This window comes from Anas platyrhynchos, chromosome 18 (genome assembly GCF_047663525.1).
Source record: "Anas platyrhynchos isolate ZD024472 breed Pekin duck chromosome 18, IASCAAS_PekinDuck_T2T, whole genome shotgun sequence".
NCBI classification, from domain to species: domain Eukaryota; kingdom Metazoa; phylum Chordata; class Aves; order Anseriformes; family Anatidae; genus Anas; species Anas platyrhynchos.
Window position 1 is genome coordinate 11,389,604 of NC_092604.1, and position 14,471 is coordinate 11,404,074.

General features: G+C 59.3%; 1 protein-coding gene across 2 annotated transcripts in view; it reads left to right on the forward strand.

The window, feature by feature from the left end:
• The first annotated feature begins 383 nt into the window (after window positions 1–383).
• NOTCH1 (notch receptor 1) overlaps window positions 384–14,471 on the forward strand; it is a 40,742-nt gene continuing 26,654 nt past the window's right edge. For both annotated transcript variants that reach the window (XM_038164890.2, XM_072025427.1), the window contains exons 1-2: window positions 384–676; window positions 2,243–2,324. In XM_038164890.2, coding sequence (XP_038020818.1) covers window positions 619–676; window positions 2,243–2,324 — 140 coding nt within the window. In that variant the 5' untranslated portion in view covers window positions 384–618. The remainder of the gene's footprint in view (window positions 677–2,242; window positions 2,325–14,471) is intronic.

Consider the following 14,471-nt stretch of genomic DNA (forward strand, 5'->3'; position numbering starts at 1 on the left):
ATGGAGGGGGCTGTATGGGGGTGAGGAGCTGCATTGGGATGGGGGGGCTGCATAGGGGTGTCCGGAGGTTGTTTAAAGACCCGGGAGGGGGCTGCATGGGAGGGGGGCACACAGAGAGGCTGCCCGGGGGGGTGCTCCACGAGGTGTGGGGACAGCACAGGGATACCCCAAACAACCCCAACCCCCCCCCCCAGCACCCCAATCTCCGCACAGCCCCCTCCCAGCTCCGTGCCCCCCACACCCCTCGAGGGGCCGAGCGGGGAGGGGCGGCCCTTACCGTCCCCCCCCCCACCATCCCCAGGCGGCCGAGCCGAGCCGTGCCGAGCCCGGCCCGCCCCACACCGTCCCGTCCCGCCCCCCCCCCCCTCCTTCTCCGCCCTCCGCCCGGCCCGGCCCGGCCCGCCGGGGGCTGAGCAGCCGCGGGAGGCGCCGGAGCTCGGAGAGGTTTTGCTGGGCGCTGGGGCGCGCTGTGTGTCTGAGGCTCCTTGGAGCAACCGGCCCGGCTCGGTTCGGCTCGTTTCGGCCCGGTTCAGCCCGGTCGGTGTCCCTCAGACCCCCACCCACCCACCCCCCACCCCGTCGGATCTATGCGGCTGTGAGCGGTGGGAGCGGAGAGGGATGAAGCGGCTCCTGGCCACCGGGCTCCTGCTGGCCCTGCTGCCCGCCCCGACGCGAGGTGAGGGCCGGGGGGAGGAAGGTCGCCCCATGAATCCCCCCCCCCCCCGGGGTGAGGGCATCCGAGGGGGGCAGCGAGGCTCAGAGCCGTCGGGGGAAGCGGGGGTGAACGGAACCGTGCTGGGGGGGGGGGGTCCCGGAGGAGGGAGCGGAGCTCGGGGCCGTCGCGGGGGGGGGGAGCGGAGCTCGGGGCAGGGGGCGCCGCGAGGAGCGGGGCCGTCGGGGGGAGCCGGAGCTCGGCGGAGCTGGGGGGGGGACGGGGACGGAGCTCGGGGCTGGGGGGAGCCGGAGCTCGGAGCTCGGAGCCCGGAGCCGTCGGGGGGAGCCGGAGCTCGGGGTCGGGGGGCAGCGGAGCCCGGAGCCGTCGCGGGGAGCCGGAGCTCGGTGCTGCCGGGGGGGTGGGGGGGGGAACCAAGAGCTCGGGACGGGGCTGGGCTCCGCAGAGGTGTGCTCAGCCTGTTTGTTCCGCGAGAGTTTTTTGACCGTTTTGCAATTTTTTTTTTTTTCTTTCTCTCGGTTTCCTGTTTCTTGAAAGTCAGCCGGGTGCCCCTCAGGGCCTCCCCCACCCCCCACTTTTTCCCCCTTCCCCTCCCCTCGGCGTCGGCTCCGGGTGTTTGGCCGCAAAAAAAAAAAAAAAAAAAAAAAAAAAAGTGCAGAGCGACCGTCGGGGGGCGGCTGGCCCCGAGGGGTGGCAGCGGGGTGGGACGGGGGGGGGCACAGCCCGTCCTGTCCCGTCCCTACACGGTTTGGGGGGGCCCTACAGAGCCCCTGGGGAGCGGTACAAAACCCCACCGGAGCTGTGGGGGGGGGGAGCCGGGAGCTTTTGGGGGAACGCAATCAGTGGGGATACCTCGATGGAGGTCCTGCTGGAGACCCCATCCTGGTGCCTGTCCCCTCGGGGGTGAAGTTTGTAGGGGTGTGGGGTGCACCCCCAGCTCCCTGCTGCATCCCTAAAGCAGGGCTGGGGGGGGGGGGGGCTGGGGGGGGGGGGGGGCTGGGGAGGGAGCCCCCAGGGTTTGGGGTGGCCCCGAGCTGGCAGCACCTCGGGTTTGGGGCCACTCGGGGAGAATTTGGGTTCGCTGCAAGGCTGTGCTTGCTCGGGGTGAAACTGCGAGGGCTGCACAGGAGCGTGTGGGGTCGGGGCCCGTGAGGAGCTGGCGGGGACAGAGAAGGGGAAGAGCGAGCCCGGGGTGGAAATCGGAAGCGATTCTGGTACTTCTCAGCGAGTTGCTGTGGTAACTGCGCAGAACTCGGCCTCCGAGGGCCAGACAATGAAACCTTGACTCAGAGCGGGGTTGCGAGGAGCCACTCATTTCGCGACCGAGCTGCTGGTAACTCACGGGCCCTCGGGCGGGATGGTTTTTCCCAAATGGCGTTGGTCGCTCAGGGCCCGAAACGCTGCTTTGAGGGCAGCGCCTCCCCACCAGCACCCCCCGAGGATGTTTTTAGGCCAACTTTTCCCATATTGGGACCACACGGACCCTCCATCACCCCTTGGTGTGGATATAAACCCCCAGGGGGGGTGCCGGGGCCTGCGCTGTGCCTAACGCTGTGCTTCTGCCCGCAGGTGTGCGATGCACGCAGCCGGCCGAGTCCTGCCTCAACGGGGGCAAGTGCGAGACTTTGCTCAATGGGACGGAGGTGTGCCAGTAAGTATTGGAGGAGCCCGAGGATTTTCCATCTCCCTCGACCGAAGCGCTGCCACGCGTGTTGACTTTGCTTTGAAGGCCCTGGATTTAATAGGGCCGCATGCGTTGTCTTTCCTGGAGTGGCAAGAATAACCTGCTTGTGTAGGAGTCGCCGCGAGTTTGGCAGGATCGGTCTTTGTTCCTAGCTGGGTGGAAAAAACATGGGCAAAGGGCCATGTTTGGCTGGTGTGAACCTATGCGGGCTGCCCTGCTGATGGAGCAGGAGGTAGGGCCAGCCCGCGGCGCTTGCGGGCCTGGCAGGAGGGGAGGGAGGCTGCCTGCCTCCCAGCTACTCCCCCCAGTCCCTAAAACCTTGCCCTTCATTCCCCGGCACCCTGGTAGCCGTGGTTTCCAGTACATCTCCAAAAATGTTGAAGAGAAGTTGATGTTGCATGGCTCGGGCTGCCCCATGGATGTCCGTGTGTCCATGGGGCAGGTGGCAGAGCGGGGCCGTGCTCTCCTGTGGCCCCATGGTGTCGTGGCACCCTCCAGCCCGGCATTACCCCACGGGTCCTGGCACGCGGGCAGGAACCTTCTCCAAGCTGATTGTGGGGAAACGGATGTGAGAAGCGTTGGGACTCTTTGAAGGACCAACCGACCCACCGCAGCGATGGCCGATTCACTCCAGGCTCCCAGGGAACAATAAGCAAGAGAAATGAATAAGGCTGCAGCTCCCTTTTTAAAAGTATTCCATAAAAGAAATCTGAATGGGCAAGGCTCTGTTTTCCGGCCAGATTTCCCCTCTGCCTGTTAAACACGGGCTGAGCTGAGAGCGGGCTGGGAGACGTTCCCACCCACCCCAAATTTCCCAATAGGAAGCTCTCGGCGGAGGAACCCGAAGGCATTTCCAATCCCGACCTGTTGAATGGCAGTGTTCCTTGACAATGTGTGTTGCTTTTTTGCAAATCTGCCCGGGTGCCGTTACTCTGCCCAGTAGCCGGGCACCTCCCGCCCCCTTCTCCAAGCTGAGCCCCCCAACCCTTTGGTGAAAATAAATCAGCAAATCAATCAGGCACATGAGCAATTTAATGGACAAAGGCTGGGTCCTTTTGTGAGCCACTAATGAATGCACGCCACTTTTTTTTGCACAGAAGCCCTTACCAACGCTTGACGCTCTAAATCTTGTTTTCTTTCATTCAAAGAGCGACAGCTGGGATTCGGTCGAAATTCGGCAGCTATTGTTAAGGGAGGCAGATTAATGCTGTGTGACTAATCATGTATGGCTTCCCAGAATGCCCAACCCTCCACCCCCTCCCCAACCTTACACCCCTCCTTTTCCTTGTGGTCATTCTTTCCTTTTTTTCTTAAGTCTCTGCAACTCCTGATTTACATTTCATGTGCAGATGGTGATGGAATCTAATTAGATCTGATGTGTGCAAGCTCTATTTGGAGGAGAAGCCTCCAAAGTAGGCTTGGGTTGCTGGTGTGGCTTTTTTTTTTTTCTTTTGGGTTTCTCTTTAAGAGAAAAAGTTAAGTTTACAGAACTACAGAACTTCATTGCTAGCTGTGAACAACCGCCTCTCCCTCGGCTGCAGACACCAGGATGGCTTCGCGAGTAGGTGCGAGTTATCCCTGCAGGAAGCTGAGGGTGTGCTCTCGGCGTGGTGCAGCCCTCGTGCCATGCCGTGGCATCTCGCGGGCGACGGAGGCAGCTTGAGAGGTGCTGGCAGACCGGACCAGATGCAACTTTCCAAGGTGTCTGATAGCAGCTTGCAAAATCCCGCTTTTCACTTGCCTGAATCTCTCTTTACGAGGAGTTCTGCTTCCAAGCTTCTTAAACAAAGCGGAGCCAAGAGCACAGATACCAGACGCAGAAAAGCTGGCACTGCCCTTTGGCGCCTGCGTGAAATGCACCATTTTGGCTGCTGGCCACATCTCCGCTCGGCCTGGCACTTAACAAAGTTTGGCCATAAAGCCCCATTGTGCTGTCCCCACAAATCCAATTAGAAAAAGTGGAGTGAAATAAATAGCAGACGAGGGAGACGCTCCTCGAGTGGACGAGTGCCCCGGCGCTTGTCGCGGCGGAGAGCTGGCCGGGTTACTTGAAGACGACTCTGATAACTCCAAACCTCGGTTATCAGCTCTGCGGCGGAAAGGAAGTCACCGGTGTGAAACGAGGAGCTTTCTCAGCCTTTATTATTTTACAGTGGTAGTTTGTAAAGCCCCAGGTGCCTTATCTTGCTTGTCCCCTTGCCAGGCAGTCGGGGGCACACAGAGCTTTAATTGAACGCGGAGGACCGAGCATTTGATCGGCTGGAGGGCTCGCGGTCTAATGAAGCCGCCTTTGGAGTTGCTTTCCACCTTGGCAGGGGCAGCGGGCTCTGCCAGGGCTGTAAGAGCGGTGGCAAAGCTTCGTGTCCCACGCGTGGCACTGGCACAGACCTGTAGCTCTTCAAGGTCTGCCTTAGGGCCGGCCGGGGATTGTGGCTGGCGGCTGCGGTGTTTGAAGTGTGGTTTCGCGGTGCTGGCGAGCTGTGGCTTTCCAAAAAGGCGCTCGCCTTCGACTGAGGCATTTTCCCAGGCGAAATGAGAAGGTTTTCCAAAAAAAAAATCGTTCCGACTCCTAGTGGTAGCTCCTAATTAGACTGCTGGAGAACTGTGTTTTTGACTGGCATCCCTGCAAATGAGCAGGGCTCGTTTTAGATTGCTGTGCCATGTGACTTTTATTCCCAGGACCTCCCTTGCTCCACTAGTTAAAAGCAGATGGCATGAAAGGGGGCTGAATTTCAAACCCTGCTCCACCAGCCTTTCCCTGTTAAAGTCGGAGGAGCTGCGTCTGGGTTGTCATGCTCTCGCCCGGAGAAGCAAAATAGTCTGCAACGGAAAAGAATAAGTTAAATTAATCACTAGGTTTGCACTGAAAAGGGGGAAAAGTCAGCTTGCTAAAGTACTTCCTCTGTTTATGAATCAGTGTAGAGCTGTAGTGCAGTCGGGGAGATGGGTCCTGAGCCGTGCCCACCGCACCCCCAGCTTCCAGGGCTGGTGGACCAGGGCTGGTTGCGCTTGGAAGAAGCTTTCAGAGAGGGCCCACAGCAGCCAGAAGTGATTATTTTAGCTCAAAACTCTTTCTGGAGACAACCAGGAAGGCAGAGGAGTGATCTGAGTCCTGCGGCTCTCTGTGCCCTTCAAGTTATTCAACTGCTCAGTCATTGTTATCTCGTTGTAAAGGGCGGAAGTTTCCTTCTGGTTTGATTTTTTTTTTTTTTTTCTCATGTGCTTTACCCCAACGTTATTTCCATGAAATAATAACAAAGCAAAAATGCAGTCTCTGCGCTGGAGAGGAAGAGGGTGGAGTGTTGAACAATCGAGCAGAGGAAGCTCTTAAAGAAGTAGCCGAGCGGTGATTCAGCCATGTTGAGCACTCTCGATGGCTGTTTCAAGTCTGATCTCATGCTCGGAAAAGAACAAGGTGGAAATGGGTAAGAGGGGAGATTAAAAACACAAAAGCGTCACCTGTTGCAGATTCCAGTGGAAGAGAAACTGAGCCGAGCAGCTCAGCTGGTGAGGTCACTGGGCCAGCAGGGACATTGTGCGGCTCTTTTCCAGAAGAATCTCGTTCCCTCCCTCCTCGCCGCCGTGGTTATCGGTTGACTCAGGTGGTCTCGCTGCCTGCTGATAACTCGCCTTGGGACTTTACCGTCTGGACTGAGTGTTTTCTTATTTTTTCTCATGGCTTGGATACCTGTGATGGATTTCTCTGGGCCGGAGGGGTTGCCTTGCATTTGGGCAGGGGTCGTGCGCCAGAGGAGATGTCTTGGTAGGGCCCCCAGCAGTGCCTGAGATGAAGATGCTCGGGGGCTCCCCAGGATTCAGATGGGATGAGATCTTCACACCAGCGTGGTCCCTTGTGGTCACAAACCACAAATTTGTTCCAGCTGGTGCTACACGCCCTGGCCTCACCTCCAGGGCTGTTACGGGTTGTTGTATGTAGCGTGCAGGTGACACGTAGAAGTGACTGCAGGACCAAGCTACTCACCAATTAAGGGCTTGGATAACATAATCAGGAGGCAGTTAGCAAGTTTTAAAATAACATTGTTTGGAAATTAACTTGCTCTTTCCAGGCCCGGAGGTGGGGTGACCCTCGTTTTCCTCGTGTTTCTTGGTGTCCTGAGTGGTAACTGCGTGTGTACATGAGGGGAATGTGAAATTTATAGAGCATCAGGGTTTTTAACGAGGGTTTAGCCTCGGGGTGCAGTTACCACCAGCTGGTGAGCTCTGGATCTGGATGGAGAGCTCTCTGTGGTTAACGTGTCTCCAAACACCAGGGTTTCAGAGCATGTGGGTACGGAGTGGAAGAGTCTGGAATGTGCGTTAGAAGTCCCAGGAGACCTGCAGAGGGGTCTCGGTTGTGTCCTGCCTCCAGCAGGGGCCAACCAGCCCCCTCGCAGCCTTTGCTGGGGTTTGGCTGCTCCTCTTGGTGCCGCAGGTGCCTCCGTGCAGTTTGGGGTGTGCTGGGATCGGGGTTGGATCTCAGTGGGTATTGGCAGCAGCGGGTCCGTGTTACCCCATTCCCAAGGCCCCCCAGCCGTGGGCACTGTGTTGGGTCCTCACCAGGACTGAGCTCATCTCTGTCCTGGGGCAGGGCTGCTGCAGTTTGCGTTGGCCAAAGGTGCTGGTAAGCAGCATGTGGTGTAGGTGGCTGCAATGCTGCTCTTGGTGCCCATTTATATGTGCGCACCTCGCCTGGGCTCTGCTCTCCTGTAAAGGTGCACGGCAGCAGCTGGAGCCATGGCAGGGTCTCTATTGACAGCTCCAGGATGTGTCCAGCAGCTGGGCTCACCCTGTAGGATTTCCTCTCAAGTGAGTGCTGCTGCGTGCCTCAGTTTCCCCCGTTTGCTCCTGCCCATCTGAGCATCAAGACCCATCTCCGTGCATGACGCATCCCAGCAGGTAGCAGAGGTGAATTGGGCACCCGAGGCGCTCAGCAGGAGCGGTGCAGGATCACGACCACGACCAAAACCCCTGCATGGGGCTCGGGGGGGCTCCCCATGACCACACAACATCCTGCACGGGTTCGTGCAGTGCTCACAGCCCCCCTGGCACACTCGTGTGTCCGGGCACCGCTGCTGGGAGCATCGCGGCGGCTCAGGGCCGGGTCGCGCAGCACCAGCACCTACTTCAAGCTCTCACCCGTCACGTCCTCCCCTTCCCCCACAGCAGCCTGGAGTTAATATTGGAAAAGTCGGTTAAACAGTTAATGTTTAGGCCGTGGTTATTAGGCTTTTGCACATTTCGAGCGAAGGGAGCGGAGTCGCATTTTAATGGGAAACTTTCACGCTCAGTCAAGTTGCAAAAATTTATTTGCGCCCAAGTCATTTTCTTTTAACAAGTTTTCGCCCTAATTCCCTTCCCCAAAATCTGAATTTAATGGTATTTATATGGGAAATGGATTTATTAAGTTTTAATGACGCTATAACGTCGCCCTTACTTAATAGACGGGGCTCGCTGCGGGCGAGCGGCCAGGTGGTGGTGGGCTGGGAGCCGGGAGGAGCGCGGGGCTGCAGAGCCTCCGGCTTTGGGCTTGATAAAAAGTCAGTATGGCCACGGGCAGCGGTGCCAGGATCCTTTTGGGCCACCGGGGCTGTGCAGGATCAGGCCCAAACTGTTGCCTGGGCTGGAGCTGCAGGGCTGAGTCTTGCCAGCTCCTCGGTGCCTGGTGCACCGTGGTGCTCCATAACCACCTGTGGCTGTTCCCAAGGGAGAAACAGGAGGGCAGGGGGGCTCGGTGCTTCCCTGACCGCTCTGTCCCTTGCCAGGAGATGCCAGCAGGGCGATGGGGACCTCCTGGAGTTTATATTCCCTGCTGGCATTGCTGTGCATGAGTTGGGAGTTCCTGGAGGTGATTGATGTCAAGGTGGGAATCACCAGCTGGCGGCTGCACGAGTCCGCTCTGCTGCAGCACTCCTGCCTGGCTGGTGCATCCTTCATGGAGAAACCCCCAAAAAAGCCCCTCCTGAAGATATTTGTGAGCAGCTAAAGCACTGAACTGGGCCAGTGGAGGAATGTGGCTGCTGACACAGGCATGCCCAGCGCTGCCGGCTCGCGCCCCTCGGCACCGAGAGCCCCGCGCACCGGGGCGGGCTGGGAGAGTGACCCTGCGGGGGGATGGCCCGCGAGCAGGGGGGCCTTTCCCCGGCCCCCAGCCCCTATTAAAATGTTAGACACAGGCCTGGGAGTCAAAAGGCAGGGCGACAGACGGCCCTTTCACAGGGCCTGCTGCTCCTCATGAAAGGGGGTTTCTAGGGGACGCCGGGCAGGAATGCGGGCGCCGGCCGGAGGGCAGCGCCGCCCCTATTGTCCCCCGGGCTCAATGGGGCTTCATGTTGACACAGGGATTTCTGCCGGCAAAAGGTGTCGGAGGCAGCTCCTTCCCTCCCTCCCTGCTGTTTCCTTGGTTCAACTCGGCAGTGGCAGCAATGCCGGGCTGGGGGAATGCCCGTCTGCTCGGGCAGGCTTCAAGCCTCTGCGGCGTCGCTTGGAGGGGCGAGGGGTTTGCTGCTGCTGAGTGTTTTAGGGAGTTTTGCTGAGTGTTTTAGGGAGTTTTGCTGGCGGAGAGAAAGCAGTGTGAGTTTGGAGATGGGCTGGACCCATCACTGTCCGGCCATCCTCCTCTTTGCCTCCTGTCTGTCTGTCTGCCCCACCTCACCAAAGCAGCTCCAGCACCATGGCTTTGGCTTTCGGCAGGGTTTTGGGCTGTAGGGGCACTGCTGGGCTCTGTAAAACCCCCTCCTCTCCCCCTATTTATAAATATCAGAGCTAAATATAGGTTGTTTAAACTGGCGGTAGCTGTTCAGATCCTAATCGCAGGTTTTTATTTCCAGGATCAGAGGAGCGGGACGGAGGGCTCGCGTGTGTTCCTGGGGGAGTTCTCCATATACGGGGATCGGGCAGCTCACTGTTTAGCCAAAACTTGGCTGGGGAGGGGAAACAAAAAAGAAAAAAAAAGGAAAAGAGTTTGTTCATCATCGCCGAGCACGGTGGTGACACCGGCACTGCCACGTGTGTGTGCCAGGACTTTCAGCTCCCCAGGGGACAGGGGATGTAGGGTGGCCTAGGGCTCGGGGATGCCCCAGAGATGTGGGGATCCTAAATCCCCCAGTTCAGCCTTTTCTCTCTGCTGGGTTAAAGGATAAAGCGTTTTCTATAGGGCTGTGTTTCCCCGGGGTGCCTCCAGCACCGGCTGTGGGAGCGTTTCCTCCCGGATCACCCTGGTGAAGCAGCTCCACGACGTCCAGGAGCTGCGCGTTGCCACCAGCACGGACCGAGGCGAGCAGGTTGCTGCGGTGCAGCCCCACAAACAATAGGGCTGAGCGGCTTTACACCAGCAGAGGATATAAAAAGCATCAGCTGGGGAAAAAAAAAACACAACAACGTTCCTAGTACCCATTGTTGAGGGTGGGAATGAAGCGAGTTTTGTCTTGGTCTCTTCCTTGGCCATCTTTCATGTGCATTGTGAATGAAGCTCCATTGAAAAGCTCCTTCCCAGGTAGCTCACCGCTCGGGGTGAATAGCCCGGCCACTTTGCTTAGTAATGGGATTATATTGTTTTTCATTACAATGGGAACTTGGATTCCCAAACTGTCCTGACTAACGTCTGCTGAAGAAACAAAGCCATATGATTTTTTTTTCTTCCCTCCGTGCTGGTAGGAGGAAGAGCGGCTGGAGCACGTCTCTCCCCACTCCTGTCCATGAGCGCATCCAGCTTTGGGAATTCCTTGAGTTTCTCTCCAGATGAAAGTCTGGGTCTTAAAATCCCAATTAGATGGCTTGGGCTAGGTCAAAAATGAACTGGAACAAAAAAAAAAAAAAAAAAAGAGCACACATCAAAGAGTTTGGATTGCAGCGTGCTTTTTTTTAATTAAACTAGACCGTAGATCGGCTCTTGCTTTATTAACCTGGTGTCACTCGAAGGAACCCGCTGCTTTGCCAACCACCCTCCCGATGTGAAACTCGGTGTTTTTTTCCCAGGCTGGTGTCCCGGCGTGTTTAATAAAGCAAGACCTGGACGGGACTTTGGAAAGAAACCGCCGGTTCAGCCCAGCGCTGCTTTTTGGTGCCGCGGCGGGCGAGGAGGAGCCGGGCAGCTCTGCCCTGGCTCTCCTGGGAGCGCGGCGCAGCCTTTGCTTCCCTCCCGGGTGCCTGTGCCAGGAACCACAGGGTGAGCTGCAGGAGAGGGTGGCAAAAAAGGAGCCTCCTCCATGCTGCCGAGAGCTCGGCGCAGCAGCTGTGCTGTTCCCCATCTCCCTGCGCCCATCTCCTGCCAGCCGCGCGGTGCCGCAGGTCCCCAAACCGTGCAGCGGTGCTGGGGGGGCAGCTGAGGGTGAGGTGGGAGCTGATGAGGGATGTGGAGCTCTGCTGTGCCAGCGGGAGAGGTTTTCCTTCCCCTCGCCCTGCGAGGAGCTCGGCGGGGTGTTCCTGAGGATGAGGTTTTTGGGGAGCTGGTCCTGTGGCCGGTTGCATGCCTGCACGGCCCCTGGTGATGCTCTGTGCCAGAGGGGCTGCTAGGGAAGGAGGAGGATTTTCTCCTCCAGCCAGTAGCATGAAAATAAAACCAGGAGAAAGGTGGAAACATGTCCTGTCCCTCTGTGGCACGGTGACCTGTCCCCTCGAGCAGCAGCTCAGCTGGGAGCTGTTGGGGATGAGGGTCCCCGGTGGTGGCAGCGGCTCTCGGGGCGAGGGCTGTGACTTGGGGAGCAGTCGGGGAGCTGCTTCCAGGCTGCGCCGGGTGAGAAAACACTGGCACAACTGGAAAAGTGGCTCCTCTGTGGCTGGCGGGGCAGAAGAGGCTTAGCAGGGCCTGTGCCCGCCGGGTTTGCTCCGTTTGCATACGGGAACGCGCAGCAGCAGGTGGCCGTGCTTCACGGTCCCTCGATGGGGACCCTCGGCACCACGCGAGGTCCTGGTGCTGGTTTCTGGCCCCCTTCCCCCACAAGGCCACCCTTGGGTGCTCGCTGAAGCACTTCTGGGCTCCGCTGACCCTTCCCTGGAGGCGTTTCCATCCTGCTCAGCCCCAGCAGGGGCTCGCCCAGCCCCCTGAGCCCAATCGCCCCAAAACGGGGCTCGAGCAAAGACCCGAGCCGTCCCTCCTCGGCTTTCCCACGGTGCTTTTACCTTGGGGAAAACAACCGCGGCCGTTTATGCTTCCAGCAGATGAGGGTGAGGACGAGGTTAGGCGATGGCAGCGCAGATAAGGGGCTGCCTGGACACGGGGCCCCTCCGTCCCCTCCCTGCTGGGACGGGATGGGGACGCGGGGACAGCCCCTGTGTGTGTCCAGGGGCCGTGCTCTGCTTTCTTTTGTGCATTTTAAGCCTGAGGTGGGTTTTACCTACAGCCTGGTCCCCGTCCTTGGGGGTGATGAGCACCCAGCATCTTTAACCCCCCCCCTCAAGGCTCAGGGCAGCACCGCGCGGGGCCGGCGCGTCCCGAATTTGAACAAAGCCGCGGGGAGCGCTGCGGCAGCGCCCGAGTGTCATCTGCGCCGGGGGTGGCAGATGGCAGCTTAGCGCGGAAAGGAAAACAGCAAAACCCCGTGAATTAGGCGGGGGTTAAAGGTCGCAGGAACATCTGCCTCGGGATGCTTTCAGTGCCCGCATTGCTGCGGAGGGAGCGCGCCAGGGACGGGACCTGTTGCTGGCGGGCCGGGGAAAAGCCCGTGCGCTGCGGACAAAGGGGGTGGCAGCGGGATGAGATGCACGAAGCTGGAGCCAGGAGGGGTGTCCCCAACTTATCCCGCCCCCCCAGCCCTGCTCTGGGAGCTCGGCATGCTGCTCGCACCGCAGGGAGCAGCCTGGTGGGTTTTTTTTTTTGGAGCCCTGCTGGAACGCCGCAGCGTTTTGCCGTGGTTCGTGGCTCGCGGAGGATGTCCAGCAGACACAACAAACGCACGTGCCCACGCCGAGCAGATCCCGATTTGGCCTGGGCTCGGCGCTGGGAGCGGGTTGGGAGTTTGGGGCCGCTTGTTCCCATTCCCAGGCTGTCCCAAGGGGGTTTGCTGTCTGCCCTCGGCCGAGGCCTTCTGCATCGCCTGCGGATTGTGCTGGAGATGTCTGGGTCGGGAGCTGTGCCGCCTCCACGCAGCAGTCTGTGCTCGGGGGTGGCGTGGAGCAGCCCAGCCTGGTGGGAATCCTCTGCCACGACCCCAAAGCACAAAGTACCGGGGGTGGGTAGGAGCTGCAGGCACTCAGGGGGGGTAAATCATCGTGCTCGTGTCTGCAAGGAGCTCACTCAGCATCCCTGGGGATGGGGATGGATCACGGACATCCAGGAGGCTCCCGAGCCCCCACGGAGCTTGGCCAGGTTGCAGCCAGTTTCTGGTGGCCTTTCGGAGATGTTTTGATGCCGAAGCACCCGCCCCGTCCTCTGCCAACACTGAAATCTCTAATTAAAGCCTAGCTTTCATGTCTCTTATGCTAATTTCCAGAAGCTGCTTGGGGTTTGGACTGCGTAGCCCTTGCTTGGGAAATGCCAAAGGAAAAACCACGGGGTGAGCGCTCAGCAGCCCGCGGGGCCGGCGGCACCCAGTGCCCGAGCGTGCACCAGCAGCACCGCCAGCGAGGAGATTTTTTTTTCTTATTTTTTGCAGAAAGCGAAGCTTTGCTCCCTGGGCAGGACTTCAGGAGAGGTTTTCAGCCCCTGAAGTAGGTGGAGGTGCGATGAGGTTTGCAGCCAGGCTGCGTGCCCGAGCGAGGCCGGGAGCTGGACCCGGCGCTGCTGACTCCGGGCTCCCCAAACCTGGGAGAGCTGAAAAGCAGCCGCTGAGTGCTCGCTGCCTGCATCTCCTGGGGTTTGATCTCGTGCTTTGCATGCACCGCCTGGATCCTGGCTTCAATCTGCAGCCAGGACTCCTTAAAGCACTGTGGGCACTGAAATCCATCCCCAGCAGTGCTCTGCCCGGCCTCGCACCACACCTCGTACCAGACCTGTTGTCACAAGCACAGGCAGGAGCAGCACGACGTCTGTGCGACCTCCGTGGGGTGTGACGGGGACAGAGGGGGCTTTTGAGGGTGCCTGCGTTGTATTATTTCTTTAGGGCTGCTGTACCAGTGCCTCCCAGTGCCTGGAAATACTTCCCTTGCATGGAAGGGAAATCTGATGCTTGGTATCCTGGTCTGCCCATCCTGGTTTCTCGTGCCTGGCTGGAAGTTTTGACGCCTCTGGCTCGGTGGGAGCTGGTGCTGCTGTCAGGAGGGCCCTAAAAAAGTCATACAGACGTGTGTGAGCATCTCAGTGCAGCGAGGCAGCGCTGCAAAAGGCCCCAAAGCTCCCTTCTGCCTCCAGGCAGGGGGCGGCTGCCTCCCCAGGTGAGTTCCTTGCGATCGCTAATTAACCTCCCTGCTAATCACCATCCTGCAGCTCCGCTTGGGATCTGCCCTGCTCCGGCTTCCCGGCGGCGAGCTCCCAACGCCTCTTGCCAGCGTTTGGAATTGGAAAAGATCCAAAACCTAATGGGGTGGGAGGGCTTCCCCCTCCGCGCCGCGCCGCGCTGCGCACCCAGCCCCGGGCAGAGCATCGCTTCCCGCGCTGTCCCCAGGGCTCTTTGTCCGGCATCACTTTTCTTTTCCCTCTTTTTTTATTTATTTATTTTATTTTTTTTTACCCATCGGAGAACCTCGTGACGCTGCCTCCCCGGCCGCCAGCCGGCCACGAGAGCGCCCGCAGGATTGTTTTAAGAAAAAAAGCGTGTGTGGTGCGGGGAGGCGGGGGGGGGGCCAGCGGGGTGGTGGCGGTGGTGGTGGTTGGGGGGGGTTTAACAGATGACTGCACACTTGAGCGCTGTGCCGGCGGCGTGCCTTCGCCTGGCCCCGCACAATGGGCCCCTCTCAGGCGCCTGCAGCCCCCGGCCCCTTCGCATTCCCCCGCGCGGGGCCGCGGCGCAGCCACCCAGAAGCGCCGGCGTCGCCCCCACGGCCGCGGTGCCCCGGGTTTGGAGCCGCCGGCGAGCCGGGCACCGTCCGTCCATCCGTCCGTCCGCGGGCGCCGGCAGCTGCTCTGCCTCATTAGGATGCACACCTGCTCCCCGCCGCCCTTTGTGTGCCGAGCAGATGCCCTGATTTATTATTGTCCGCATTTTCTTTTTCATTTGGCCCGGATAATGCCGTCTCATTAAC